General features: G+C 42.4%; 3 protein-coding genes across 6 annotated transcripts; 1 reads left to right on the top strand and 2 right to left on the bottom strand.

Moving 5' to 3' along the window:
• Positions 1-171: 171 nt before the first annotated feature.
• Positions 172-6224, bottom strand: MITD1 (microtubule interacting and trafficking domain containing 1). Of its 3 annotated transcripts, XR_003540184.2 has the most exons (8): positions 6062-6224; positions 5767-5868; positions 5175-5311; positions 5006-5092; positions 4254-4369; positions 3870-3930; positions 1321-3782; positions 172-1118 (listed from the first exon to the last, which is right to left on the bottom strand). XR_003540184.2 is itself a non-coding variant. In XM_027718131.2 (7 exons), exons 1-7 carry the CDS (start codon positions 6213-6215, stop codon positions 3687-3689), a joined length of 753 nt encoding a protein of 250 aa, XP_027573932.1. In that variant the 5' UTR covers positions 6216-6224; the 3' UTR covers positions 172-3686. The 3 variants fall into 3 exon arrangements, 2 of the variants coding, with proteins under 2 accessions (XP_027573932.1, XP_039246504.1); XM_027718131.2 differs by having other exon boundaries at positions 172-3782; XM_039390570.1 differs by lacking the exon at positions 5006-5092 and having other exon boundaries at positions 172-3782.
• Positions 6225-6228: 4 nt separating this feature from the next.
• Positions 6229-10204, top strand: MRPL30 (mitochondrial ribosomal protein L30). Of its 2 annotated transcripts, none has more exons than XM_027718134.2 (5): positions 6229-6350; positions 6711-6791; positions 8328-8474; positions 9230-9303; positions 9391-10204. In XM_027718134.2, exons 1-5 carry the CDS (start codon positions 6267-6269, stop codon positions 9521-9523), a joined length of 519 nt encoding a protein of 172 aa, XP_027573935.1. In that variant the 5' UTR covers positions 6229-6266; the 3' UTR covers positions 9524-10204. The 2 variants fall into 2 exon arrangements, with proteins under 2 accessions (XP_027573935.1, XP_027573936.1); XM_027718135.2 differs by lacking the exon at positions 6229-6350 and adding an exon at positions 6361-6413 and having other exon boundaries at positions 9391-10104.
• A 2103-nt stretch (positions 10205-12307) lies between these two features.
• LOC120325126 (lysozyme g-like) lies at positions 12308-14277 on the bottom strand (the record flags this gene model as incomplete). Its single annotated transcript, XM_039390550.1, has 2 exons — positions 12308-12428; positions 14189-14277. Coding segments are annotated over 2 exons (210 nt in total), but the record flags the coding sequence as incomplete, so codon positions are not given.

Genomic DNA, 14277 nt, shown 5'->3' with positions numbered 1-14277 from the left:
CCTTGGGTACTGGTATCTAAGCTAAACTTTAGGAGATACAGTAGCAAGTACAGATCTGGGAGAAACAGGTTTCCTTATGTTACAACCTAGGAGAAAATTTTCTAGTAAGAGACAATAGTGAACTGAAAATGACAATTTTAATGTTAAATAATAGTTCAATATAAAGTAAAATTATGAAAGAAAGGCTCAAGATATATTTCACTGCTGTTGTGAATAAGCAAAATGCAATTTTGATTAGGTCAGAACAGAAGCACTTTATTACTACAGTTTTAGGAGAGAACCCAGTGCAGCAGTGACAGACTCCACTGATCTGAAGTCTCCAAATGAGGTAGTCACAGAGTTTATGTACCTTTATATTACACAACTCTTTCTTCACCAAACTGCTCTTGAATAGTAGAGTTAGTTAAATTTGAAGTGGGAGGTTCATCAAGCAAAAAAGCCATAAATTCACCCTGTCAAGGTGTGAGCACATCAAGGTAAATTCCATTCAGCACAATATATAGGCACAACTCAATTTACCTAAGTCTTTTCCCAGAAGGTTAACCAGGCTGGTAGGACTTTAAACGAAACCATGGTATCCAGAAATGAGACAGATAGTTACAAAGAGCTTGTTACTAGATGATTTATGTGTTGCCCTGAAGTACCAATACCATTTACTACTTCTGTATATAAGGAAACTGCAGGAAAAACAGAGGTGGATATAAAGTGGATTGAGAAATGCCAGTACCAGTTAGGCAACAAACAATCTTGCTATTAATAGGTCAAGATAAATAAGGATCAGTCTGGCCTCAAGAAAGTAAAGGAGCAATGATGTTTATGTTCTTGGGCCTGTCCTAATCACATTTCTGAGCCTGTGGCATGAAGGGAAAGTTGGATGAAAAGTTAGCATAACTATTGGACAAAGAGTTAGAAGACTTACAAGTAGGTCTGTAAGGACACACTGATTTCCAGTGTCCATACAGAAAACCCTCAGCTGAAGCTCCAGTAAGGATTTCAAACTGTCCCTTACCTTTCTGAGTGGCACCAGGGGGGTTTCAGCAGGGATCAGTCTGCAGTCCTGCCAGGCCATGCAGAACATGGGAATCGAAGTCATAGCACCGCATTCTGTCACGGAATAACTGGAATGCAATTTTGATCAGGTCAGAACAGCAGCAGTTAATTAAATAATGCTGCCCAGATGAGACAGCTGCAAATAGTTAAGAAGTGATGCCTGCAAAGGCCTGTAAGGTGTTACTATGTTACTTCCCCACTGACACCTTTAAAAGATGACTGGTTGATCGGCTCTCATGAGGAGGAAATTACACGGCAGAAGTGACCTACCTTTAGTTAAGGAGTGCAGTCAATGGGGGTGAATCCAGCCATCAGCTGGGACTGGTGGTAGGGCTGAGTGACACTCGGCCGAGCCCAGCAGGGAAGGTGGCTTAAGTTCATCTCCACAGATGATGCCAGGGGGGACAGTTCTGGCTGCACAATCCAGGTGATGATCTGACTGCATCAGTGTGAGCAGCAATACAGAAGGATATGGCTTGGAGTCTTATTGCAGAACTGTACTCTCAGATTTCTCTGGTAGTTTGTTGGGTTTTTTCCATTCCTTGATGCCCACTGCTCTTCACACATGGTGTTCCTACTGACAGCACAAGGAACTGTTCAGCGATAAAGGGCTTATAAGTAAAAATTGCAGTGCAGCACCAAGTGGTACGTCACTAAAGGCTTACATGTGTACAGATACTGCATATCCGTGGGATCTGCAAGGAAAGCTGTAGTCTTAGCTAGTGAATTATAGTTGAATTAGAAGAAAAAGCTCCTTATTTTGCCTCTGTATGTTTAAAATTGCTGAACTAGGTTAAAAGACACAAAGCTTCACATTTGGGCAGCTTACTGTATTTACAGTGAGCCTTCTCCCAAACACGGCTGGATCCATGAGGCATTACCCAGCTTCCTTGAATTACTCTATGCAGCGAAGAAGTCAAACAGATGACTAAAACTACAAATAATAAAAAATATTTTTTATTCCCATTAAAAATAGGCATATATTATACACAAGTGAATAAAATTCACAACAGTGACTAGAAAACTAGTATCACAGCAGCAAGCCCAGGAGCTTCTATGGAATGTCTGGGGGAACAACTAGTAGCACACAGCTCTGTGGCACATATATTACTCATTTTGCTGATGTAACACTCCAAAGCTGAGACATTACTATGAGAAAGGATAAAGAAGGCAAATCACTGGCAAATTGTGACCCAGAAAATAAGGTAAAGACCAGCTCCATTTCTTCTTGATTTCTGTGGAATAGATTTGTTGTTATAGGCAAGAGGGAAAGAATAGCAGCATTAGACGATAGAAAATAAAATAATAAAGCACATTAAGGAAAGAAAAGTATAATAGAATACACCTATAAACATGCTACTAGAATACAGAGGCCTACTGTATTACAGGAGCAGAAAGCATAAGGCACCTATCAGTCCTGAGGCTAAAAAGATTTTGATGGGACCTGCAAAAGAGGCCACTGCCTGTTTTTCATGTCAGAATACATGACTTTGGTGAATTCTTGCTAAGAAAGAACTCTTGTTTAAGAAGAAAAAGAAGCAGCAGCTCAGGTAATACCTTCTGGTTTCCAAAGGATGAAGGAATGACAAGGAAAGCCTTTGTCTTTACTCCAAATAGCATATTCCTTAGAATCACAGAATACTCTGACCCACAAGGATCATCAAATCCAGCTCTTAAGTGAATGGCCTGTACAGGGATTGAACCCACAATGTGTTATTAACACCATGCTCTGACGAACTGAGCTACTCAGGGTATCCAACTTTTGGAAGAACTTAAAAATAAATTTTGGTTTTTTTAGGGGACTACCATAGTAGTAGGGAAAAATGCAGTTGAGACTGGCATGAGTAGCCAGTCATTGGACTTTAAAGTCAGAGAATAAGACTGGGAGAAGATCATACATCCTTTCCACACCTAATGCAAAGGATGGAAATCAGATATATGACCATACATCATGGAATAAAAGAACATATAGGAGTGACAGGGAAGAGAATACAGCTGTTTGCAGCCTTCCTAGTCCAAAATCCATCATGCAGAGACACGTAAGACAACCCTAAAATGACTGTATACTGAACACTAAAACTCTTGTAGGCAAGAGGCTTGGAAAATGGAATGTTAAATTTGGGGTTACTAGTAAAGTCTGTGAAATAAGGTATTACGAGATTGACTAAAACCCACTAGAATATCAGTCATGACTAGAATACAGGAATTAAAGGAAGTAAATAAGACTGCTTATAAAAGAGGACACGTGGCAGCCCAGCTTCCAATGTTTCTGAGGTGGTCAATTACAGATATAAACCCCAAAATTGGCTCAAGACAGAATCAGTAGTAAAAATAGAAATGACAGTAAAGAGGCCTTTGAAAGACAATATTGAGGGTCTGTTACAAAATCAAGATAAAATTTAGACATGGATTGTATTAATTAAGATTACAGAAGAAGTACAGTGAAGGAATTTACAGTTGTGTTTTCTCAGACTGAAAAGCCTCAAGTATTCTTAAACCTATAGATTATAAAAGCTATGCTGCACTAAGTACTTGGAAGAGTTGCTTCTGAGGGTGGACAGCTGGGCTCAAGCAACGTCTTCCAGTCTTACATTTTTATGCTTATGAAAACACTTATTAAAAGCAGTCATATCTGATTACATTTTCTTTGTGTGTTTAGTGTGAAAGACATCCACTGTTGTTTCATGACAAGGTCGCAAGTCAAAGTCACAGTATCCGATGCTGAAACGACCCTGCAGAAATGAATAGAATTGACATGGTGAGCAAATACTGTAGAAGAGCTCATTCTAAGTTAATTAAAGAGGTCAAAGCATTTTTACCTGTGGTTTCTTAAAATAATCAAGACCCCTTCCAATCTTAATCATCCATCCATTGTTGAATCTGTTGTAAAAATTCACAAATTTGAATACTATGAGTATGTTGAATAAAAAATAGTTACATCCACATGATGCACAAGTTTCTTGTTTCAATCACAACTACTGTCACCGATACCTGTGTCAACCACAGAAGACACAGCATAAAGAGACAACTAATATTATGTTCACAATTAGACAACATGAAACTGTGGAGGCTGATTTTAACCAGTGAGGGCCACTGCCTTCTACTTTGTTAACCACAGCTGTAATTAATAGTTGTCTCAAAAGTTAGGGTTAAATAGTTTGACTTCCAATAACTGGAATTTGCTCATTTTTTATATCCCGCACCTGATTTCTCGATCATGTATTGAAGACGAAAATTCAATATTCAGTGTTACTCCATAATTCCTTAATGACTGTTGTATTTCTTCCAAGCCACTCATCTGCTGACTCCTCCCACTACCCTGTAAAAAATAAAAATAATGTGGTGGGGTTTGGATTGTTTTTTATTTTAATATATATTCACTTCTGGTCACCTCTCCCTAAACTCACCAACAAAAACTTTTTACAATCAAAGTAGATTTGCAGTTTCAAAGACAGGATAAAGAGCAGACAGATTACAGGTACATTTGCTAAGGGATGTGGAGGAGGAGCTTACTCTCAGCCCTTTGCAACTAGATATGAATTACTATTAAAAATAAGTGCAGTAATAGTTTAAATAAATGCAGTGCTAGTTTGAGAGATTACAGCTCGTTAAAGCCTCTAAAATGACAACTAAATACAGCTGTTGGAACAGCAAAAAACCCCATATCTCTGTAGACGCTTTGCTTTTGATGACATTTTCCACAACAAAACTTTCACGGAAACATCTTTTCGATTTAAGACTCTGCTTACCAAGAATTTGTTAGAGTTATCAGAAAACTCTGAACTTACAAAATTACTTATGTTCAACTATCACATTAAGTCTGAGTTTTCTGCTGAAATCATCAGAGACTGAGTCTAACAAGTTCTGGTAAGTAAGAACAAGTCTATATTTTTTTTTTTTTTTTGCATGTGGCATCACCTGCCACATCAGTAGAAACCAAAATCTAGACACTTACCTCATCATAGGAAGTGAGGAGGTGGATTGTTTTCACTTTGCACGGCCCCTTAATTAGCATCTCACAGAATCGTAGAAAGTTATACAACTGTAAAAGTTTTATTTAATTTAGTAACTTGGAATGTCTCTAGTAGCTACATCTGTATTAGTTACACCAAGTATCTACTTGCCTGATGAACGTGCCTAATGTACGGGTCCTCCACCCAAACTTCAGAAACAACCTCAGTAAGGTACTCATGGAAAAGCTTTTCATAGCCAAAACCCGTTGCGTTTTCCTCTATCCTGATTTGCTTATGGTATTTGCCATCTGAAAAGAAAGCAGGTCTCTGTTTAAGTAACGGTCAGGACATAATTTCTGTGTTAAAACACCTCACCCATCAAACATTTGCATAAGAACAGACATTTAAAAGCGAACGGGTACATCACAGCTCACAGAATCACAGAATGGGCTGGGTTGGAAGGAACCACAGTGGGTCATCTGGTCCAGCTTCCCTGCTCAAGCAGGGTCATCCCAGAGCACATGGTCCAGGATTGTGTCCGGACAGTTCTTGACTATCTCCAGCGAGGGAGACTCCACAACCCCTCTGAACAGCCTGTTCCAGTGCTTGGTCACTCACACAATAAAGAAGTTCTTCCTCATATTCAGGTGGAACTTCCTGGGCATTGGTTTCTGCCCATTGCCTCATGTCCTATTGCTGGGCACCACTGAGAAGAGCCTGGCTCCATCCTCTTGGCACCCTCCGTTTAGATTTTTATACATACCTTGTTTCTCTTTCTCGATGTGTTTTTTAATGTCTTCGGCTCTGGTCATGTACTCGGAGATCTTCTGCCGGTAGCGGTGCTTTTTTGCCTCATCCTTCGTGGCTGTAACCCATAAAACCACAGGGGCCATTAAAAAACTCTCCCCAGCACTTCCTGGCCCCGCTCTCCTGGGGAGACACCGCCAGCTGTCCCTCTCTTCTTCCCCGTGTGTCGACGGCCCTCTGCGCCCGACACAGCTCGAGTGTTCCTGGAACCGCCCCGACGCCTGAGGCCGGGGAGCCCCCTCGCCCGGTACCTTTCACCACCTGCAGCAGGAGATCGATGCCCTCCTGGTAACACACCAGCGACTCCTGGAACCGGGATGCCACGTCCAGCTCCACCGCCCGCTTCACCGTCTCTGCCCCGGCCCGCTCCAGCGCGGCGGTGCCATCGCCCCCCGACCGCGACATGGACCGGGACCGGGAAGACTACCGGGAAAGGGCAGGGAGCTGAGGGGGAGGATGGAGAGGGGCGGTGTCTCACCCTTGTCCTTCCGCCCGCTCGGAACTCAAGTGCCGCGGCGCTGGTGTCCGGCCGAAAGAGGGGTGCGCACCGAAATGGCCGCCGGGGCGGGCCGGGCGGGCCTGGGGCTCGCAGGAGCCGGGAGGGTGAGGATGGGGAAATCTGGGGCGGGATCCAGGTGGAGATCGGGGGCGATCTAGGGCGGGATCCAGATGGGGATCGGGGGGAATCTGAGGCGGGATCCGGGCTAGAGCTGGGGCACGCAGCCACTGAGAAGGTGGGGATCCAGGTGGGGATCTGAGCTGGGACTCGCAGCCGCCAGGAAGATTGGGATCTGTGTAGGGATCTGCGCGGGGAATGGGGCTTGTGGCTGCGTCGTCTGTTTGCGAGTATTCAGAGCTGTAAGGAAAGTGCAGACGAGTTGTGCCCTCCTCTCTTTGCAGCTGCTGGGAAAGAGGATGGAGGGGATGGTGTCCCCAGCCTGGGCTCGCTGTCTCTTTACCAGGTCGAGAATTCCAGACTCGGTATGTGCTTCAGTAATTGAGAAACTGAAAAAAGCGGGTGTTAGCCTGCTAAATTTTGTGTTTGCTGCGGTATGACAGATTTCCAGACACTCTGTGGGATGAGCGAGTTCACAGTGCACTGGGTGAAGAACTCAGAGCCCAGAGCGTTGCAGTGAATGGGGTTGCATCTGACTGGTGACAGGGCAACAGCGATGTTTCTCAGGCTTCAGTTCTAGGGCCAGGTCTGTTCAAAATATTTATCAATGATCTGGATGCAGGAGTTGATTGCACAATTAGCAAGTTTGTAGAGAGATCTAGACAGATTAGAACATTGGACAATCATCAGTGGCGTGAAATTTAGCAAGAATAAATGCCAGATACTGCACTTGGTACCAAGTGATACCGGGCACAGGTATAAATGGAGACAGGAGTGGCTGGAGAGCAGTCCTGAAAAAAGGGATCTGGGGGAGCTGGTGGGCGACAACTCAACAGGAGTCAGCAGGGAACACGGGCAGCCAGGGGGGCAAACCCCATCCTGGAGGGCATCAAACACAGCACAGCCAGACAGTCAAAGGCAGTGATTATCCTGCTGTATTCAGCATTGGTGCAGCCTCATCTCCAGTGCTGTGTGCAGTTTGTGTGAGCCCTCCAATTTAAGAAGGACATGAAGGTCTTTGAATGCATCCAGAGGAGGGCAACAAAGCTGGTGACAGGGCTGGAAGGCATGTCCTGAGAGGAGCAGCTGAGGACTCTGGCTTTGTCTGGTTCAGAGAGAAGGAGGCTCAGAGGTGACCTCACTGTTCTCTGCAGCTTCCTGAGGAGGGGAAGCCGAGAGGGAGGTGCTGAGCTGCTCTCCTTGAGATCCAGTGACAGTGTGCATGGGAATGGCTTAGAGCTGCCAGGTTCAGGGCAGGTTCAGACTGGACATCAGGAAGCGTTTCTTTACTGGGAGGGTGGTCAAACACTGGAACAGGTTTTCTGGAGAGGTGTTCAGCTGCCCAAGCCTGACAGTGTTTAAGAGGCATTTGGACAATGCCTTAATAATGTTTTAACTTTTGGTCCACCCTGATCAGGAGATGGACTACATGATTGTTGGTAAGTCCCTTCCAACTGAAATATTTTGTCCAATAAATAATTAAACCAAAGTGATGGGAAGTTTGACTTGCACTTTACATTTTTACATTTACATTTTTGCAAGATACCATCTTGTGTCAGTTCATACTTTTCCTTAAAAGCATTTTTAAGCCTGTGGAAAAATGTGCCATGCAGAGGCTGAGCACAGGCTCCCTGAGGAGATGCACATGAATTAGGTGTCGTGCTGGTCCGGTGTTGTCCATGTGTTTCTGTGAGTCACTATCAGCAAACCACTATAAAGATATATTTGACTTCATGTTATAAAATTTTGTTTCACTTTGTTGGTACTTTGACTGCCTGAAAAGAAAAACATGTAAGAATATTTACCAAGGTTGAAGTATGTTTTAGAGAGTAGCTGACTATAATAATAATTATCAGATATTTAGGAAAAAAACTTCTGGTTTTGTGAACTTTTCATTCTAGGTATTTCAGCCACGGCCTGGAGATCATGAGAAGTATGGAGGTGACCCTGAGCAGCCCCACAAAATCCACGTTATTACCAGAATAAAAAGTGTCATTGGTCGCCCATATTGGGAAAAGAAGATAGTACGTGACCTTGGGCTGGATAAAGTATGATTGTTGTTCTTTGTACTTGTTGTATACATCAGAAATGGAGCATTAAGGTGGTTGTTTTTTTAAGGACCTCAACTTTGCAGTCACAAAACATAATTACATTTATAGCAGCTGAGGGAAATGTTCATGGCAAGTGCGCTTTCAAAATATCCCTCTATGGTATTGTGCTGCACGCCTGAGGAGAACTTCACCCTGAGAATTCTGCTAAAATCATAGAAATAGATTTGTAAATACTTTGAATTCAGTTTTCTCTGTGGGTCATGTTATTTAGATATTGCAGGAAGGCAAATAAGACTCGTTTATCAATGAAAAGGCTTTGAAGGCCAAGACTAAGAGTTTGTGTCAAAGATGCATTTATCCAAGCTTTTCAGGCTAGCTGCACATTGTGCAAAGATTCATCTAGTCAGTGTTATATTACAGAGAATAAAATGTGTGCTTGATCCATTTAAGATGTAACTGAAACAAGCAGTTTTGCTCCTAAATTACTGTATTTACATTTATAGTGTTTTTAACAGCTGGAAGAAAAATGTATTGATAATGGAATGGGAATAAAGCTGAAATTATCATTTTACTGGAATCAAGTTTGATCCAGTTTTGATTTCACATTTTTATGTTCATGATGCATGATGGTTCTCTAAATCTTACATTTGCAATTGTGGTTTATATTTTTACTGATAGTGTGAAAAGTTCAGTGAACCAGAGATTTGGGATTTGACAACGCATTTGTAAAACCTGTTTTATCCTTTATGTAGGCGCATCAGCCGAGACTGCACAAAAATATCCCTTCTGTGAATTCCAAACTGAAAGTTATTAAACATCTGATAAGGTTTGTTAATTATTTGTTTATTTGGAATATTTAATGTAACTCTCTTCTAGTCACAGGACTTCACTAAGCAAACTCTTTTGCCTGTAGAATAAAGCCACTGAAACTACCCTACGGGTTGCCAACAGAAGAGGAAATACCCGGCACCTTTCTTACACGCAACGGAGAGCTTGTCATTAAACGGCGTCTGAAACCTGTGGAGCAGAAAGAAATTGAGTCATAAGGTGTGCTGGTTGGATTTAGATTCTATAAAATAAATACTTTAAATTCTGAGTTAAGAGTTTGTGTATGAAATGTAAGAAAATTCTTAACCCTGTCTGGTATGAATGGCAGAGGTGACACTTAAAGAATTGTATGTGTACAGATAGGAAATTCAATGTTGTTAATAGTTGCCTAAAATATTAAATGAATTATAGGCTGTCTGTGTTTTAATTTTGTGACTAGATTGCTGCAGTTTATGGCTAGCTGTAAGAGAACTTTATTTATAAAGTCAGATAAGCAGAGAAGTGAGTAGAATAGAGGTAGCTAATGATGTTGAGGATGTTTCCCAGCTAACAGTAAAGGTTTACAGTGATGATGCAGGACTTCACTTTCACTGCATAAAGGACAGAACTGGAATTGAAAAGCCCTCTGCTTAGTAGTCACAGGAGAATCGACTGGCTATCCACGGAGAGTGTCAGGCATTTGGATGACTTGGTTATCCAGATCTCAGGCTTGTTCCTTAGCAAAGAATCTCTCATCTGGCCTCTCCTGTAACTTAAAAAGTACATAAACTCTCCATTTGGACGTAACAGGAGTTATTCATATCTTGGTACGTTGTATAATTTGTCTTCCAGGAAACATGCTATCTCACTTCATATATATTCCCTGATCCTAAATGTACAATAATAGCCTAAGAGCTGCAGTTTATGTGAACGTTGATGCTTTTCCTGTTCTAAAATTGCAAACTTTAGAAGTCTGGAGCCCCTGAAGCATGACTGTGACACGAGTTAGGAATTACGGGCTGCAAGCTTGTAAAAGACTACTCTGTGTGTAGTTTTATTTACGGCTGCTGTATCAAATGATAAAGTAGTTTTCATTCCAGCGAGCCTAAATTCTGTGGTTTAATGCACTGTGAGCCTCTCCACACTAGACACACTGAAAAGGAGTTAATCTTAATGACTGTATGTTGTGAGAAGATCAGAGGGATACAGTCGCTGAAAATAATTGTTTATCCTTTCCGCCTGCTTGCAGAGAAGGGTAAACACCAGTAGGAGTTCGAAGGAGTAGACAGACATATCAGTACAGGGAGATAAAGCTGGAAGCACGGTGCACAGAAGGAAAAGGATAGGTTACAGTGGCATTGAAGAGTGTAATGGCCCCTACAGGCAGGCTGAAGGCAGAAATTAAAATTTCAGCTGAAATATAATAGCATGGAAGAAGTGAAGCAGATAAATGAATGATGCTTTTCTTCCCTCCCTCTCTCCCTTCCTCTCTCCCTCCTTCCTTCCAGCATCTGCACAGTGTCTTGTGCTGCAGTATGTTAGAACTGCAGTCTCTGCAAGGTGTTGATCACGTTCCCACGGGGAGGTGCTTAGTACAAGCTGGAATTTGAACCCTTTTGAAGGGCGTGTGTAGTGCACCCAATGTGCAGGGCATGCTTGAAAGAGATGGCACAAGTACTAGGGCCCAGAAGATGATCTTGGATCAAATGGATCTTGTTGCTGGTGGATAGCAAATAATAAGACTTGTGCCAGGATTGGAGTTCCAGAGCACCAGAGCCAGGATGGCTCAGCCTTACCAAGCAGGTTCGGGTTCGGGTCCACGGCACTGCAGGCTGGTGAGCCTCTGGCAGAGGACGCGCTGCCGGTTCCATCCCACATGGTGTGTGTACGGATACAGATATGGATATGGATACGGATAGGGATGTGGATCTTTTGTTCATTGCACAGTACTGATGCTACAGCCCACAAAAGTACTGCGGGGTATTCCAGAGGGAATGTGTTAATGAACAGGCTTGCTTGGTATCGTGCAGGGCTTCAGAAGTGTGTGATAAACTACCTAAGTTAAAGCAGAGCTAATAACTGCTTCCCAAGTACAGAGAAGGGAACATAGTACCTGTTATTTCTGGAAAAGATTTAGGTACAAGAGCTGCTTTCAGATGTCTTTAATTGACAACCTGACAGTTTTAATGAAAAAGGAAATTGTATTTCCTTAAAATGTTCTGTTTGGATGTTTCTGAAATGGTATTTCTTCCAAGGTCACAAGTGTCATACAGTCAATCTGCTATCCCAAACCTTCTCTGTATAAGCACACATCCTCTAAAGATTTTCTCAAGTCTAAAACCTGAACCAACAGGGTGCACAAACATAGTATATGTCCACATCCTTTCATTAATGAAGCTTTGTCAATGCTCTGTGTAGATCTTTATGAAGCAGGGAACAAACAGACTTTTTGTACAGGGAACAGACTGACATAAGATGATCACAAAATTTGGGTTGGCAGGTACCTCATAGGTCTCTAGTCCAATCTCCTGCTCAATGCAGGGCCAGTGCTGACTAGGTTACTCAGTAGTTTATCCAGCTGGGTCTTGAAAACCTCTGCATCTTGAAGACCTCAGGGCAGGGACAGCTCTCTGTACGTCCTGCACTGCTGTTTTGTACTGCTGTTAGACAGAGGTATTGGCAGATAAGATGCAAGGCAGATAAAATCTTGTTAAGCAGTGTTATAACTTTCATGCAACAATAATCTGCTGCTTCAGAAACTGCAGGCACAGGTGAAAAATCTGAATATTCTCCTGAAGTAAGCTAAAAAATGGCAAGAGATAGGTCGCAGTTTGGATTATTAGCAGTGTTATCTTTTAAGTTACTTTTTTAGCCTTAGCTGAAAAAAAACCCCGTTGGAATCTTGTACTTGTTTCTGGCTTCATTGCTCCCCCCCATTCTTACTATTTCTGAGGGAGAAATCCAGGTTGTTTTTAATTAGAAGCAAAGTATGAATCAGTGACACTAATCGTTATTCAGAGATCTCAATATCCAATTCTCTTATAAAAATTGGCTCTTGCATCCACATTATTGACATAGCTGTGTGTTGTGCCAGTATCCAATTTGTTGTAGTTCTGGATATTGTTAGCTTCTGCATTATCCCACCTGAAATGAGAGTGAAAGAAACACATAAACAGAGGTGCTACTTCATTAGTAAATAAGCAAACAAACAAAAATCACAACTGAACTGCACTGCTTTAGTTTATCCTCCCTTTTCACCAGGATTGTTGGCTGTAGTATTAACATTTCCAGCTCTTTTTGTCACAGAGGTATTCCTTTTGTGTTTAAAGTTCGTGAGGAAATCATAATTTCCTCATTTACATCCAGACTTGGTGATCATTGTCCCCTTGCTGTATTTTGCTAATGTCTTCAGTTTTATGACTTTCCTTGTGTGCATATTCCTTCATGCCTACCCACATTAATAACCTCAGACATGTTACTACTGTAGTTGGACTAAAGGGACCCAACTGTAGGGACTGCTTCAGGGTAATCAGTGTTTAAGAATATAACTATGTTTCCTCCGGAGAGAACCAGACATTTTCAAAATTAGTGGGTTCCTCCTTCAGAGTTGCCAGGATAGGCAACCAGGATAGGTTGATTTGTAGATGGTGGTAACACGAACAGAGGGACTGGGATGTGTTTAGTTTTCTTCAGTGATTGGTTTTACAGCATTATCGTGCTTGGCTTTACATGTGTGAAGTGTTTCAAAGCTGACAAAACTCTGCCTTTGAGGTCCTGTTCCTTTGTCTAAGATGGGAATTTTTTCTGAATTTATAAATCTGCATAAAATCTCTGTGTCTCATGGTAAGTACTCTTCAGTGTCCCATGACTTGTCAATCTTACAGTACTGTTTATCAGCCTGAAAGTGAGACAGCAGTATCAGCATACCATAAACCCCAACCCTACTACTTATTTATCCCACTATTTATCCAGAGATCTTCATTTCTTACAGGTTGCTTGTGTTCATTTTGATTCTTAATCTCATGATTTACCTCTTTTGTGACTGTATAGAGAGGAAGCAAGTGCAGCTCAAGGTGCAGGTAAAGCCAGCAGATGTGTGAAGGGCAGACTGTTGGGGCACTGAAGAGGAATTCCTGCCTCACTTCCTTGTCTTTCAGAGCCTTAAAAAACCAACACAGCTGCTGTTGTAAAGGTGACAGTGTGCAGAAAGCAGCATGACTGCTGCTTCAGCGTTTCCAGGTGCGAGGTGCCTGCTCCTCTCCTCCCCAGCTGCATCAAGGGTGGGAAAATCTGTTTCCTCTAAGAATCTCCCCTGGATCTCTGCCCCAGTCCTCCTTCTTCTCCTCCCCTTATCCTCTTGTATGGGATAGTAAAGCAGAAGTCTGAGGGGGCTGGAGCTGTTACAAAAGCAATGTGTATGACATGTTTAGGGATTTTATGGATAAGGATACAACTTGGCAAAAAAGTGAGGCACAAATGTAGGCATGAATAATGAAGCAAGATCCCCCACTAGCCAGGCCCCTGTGGTGCATAAAGTGTAATTAACCTGATGATGTGTAGCTGCAGCCTGCAGGCCTCCATGCTCAGCTAAAAAAAGTGCTTTTTGAAACAAGACTTATTATCTAGATATAAAATAGGAACAGATAATCTGTTCATTCCCAAGGGAGTGCTGGGAAGCAATCAGTGGTTTCACAGTGCAAAAGCAGTCTGCTCATGCCCTGACACTCACTGGGGTCCTTCCCAGGTTCTGGCAGCTGACAGTCTGGTCAGCGTTGGCTTTAGTGTGGCCACAGAGTTGGCTGAAAAGGCTTAGTGGGTTGCCTTTCAACAGGGCCCCTGCTGCTCTTCTAACTCTGCTTCAGATGAAGGATGAGATTTGTGTTTTCAAGAAGGTTGACTATAACTGCACTAAACCAAATGTATTTCCAGGGTCACCCCAGCTGTCCTTCAGCACTGCCCCAGCATGTGACTCTTGAAAAATAATACCAGCAAT

Source organism: Pipra filicauda, unplaced genomic scaffold (assembly GCF_003945595.2).
Source record: "Pipra filicauda isolate LSUMZ 115617 unplaced genomic scaffold, ASM394559v2 scaffold83_size3615187_pilon, whole genome shotgun sequence".
Lineage (NCBI taxonomy): Eukaryota > Metazoa > Chordata > Aves > Passeriformes > Pipridae > Pipra > Pipra filicauda.
Note: the sequence above shows the minus strand (reverse complement) of the source record. Positions and strands in the feature narration are given on the sequence as shown.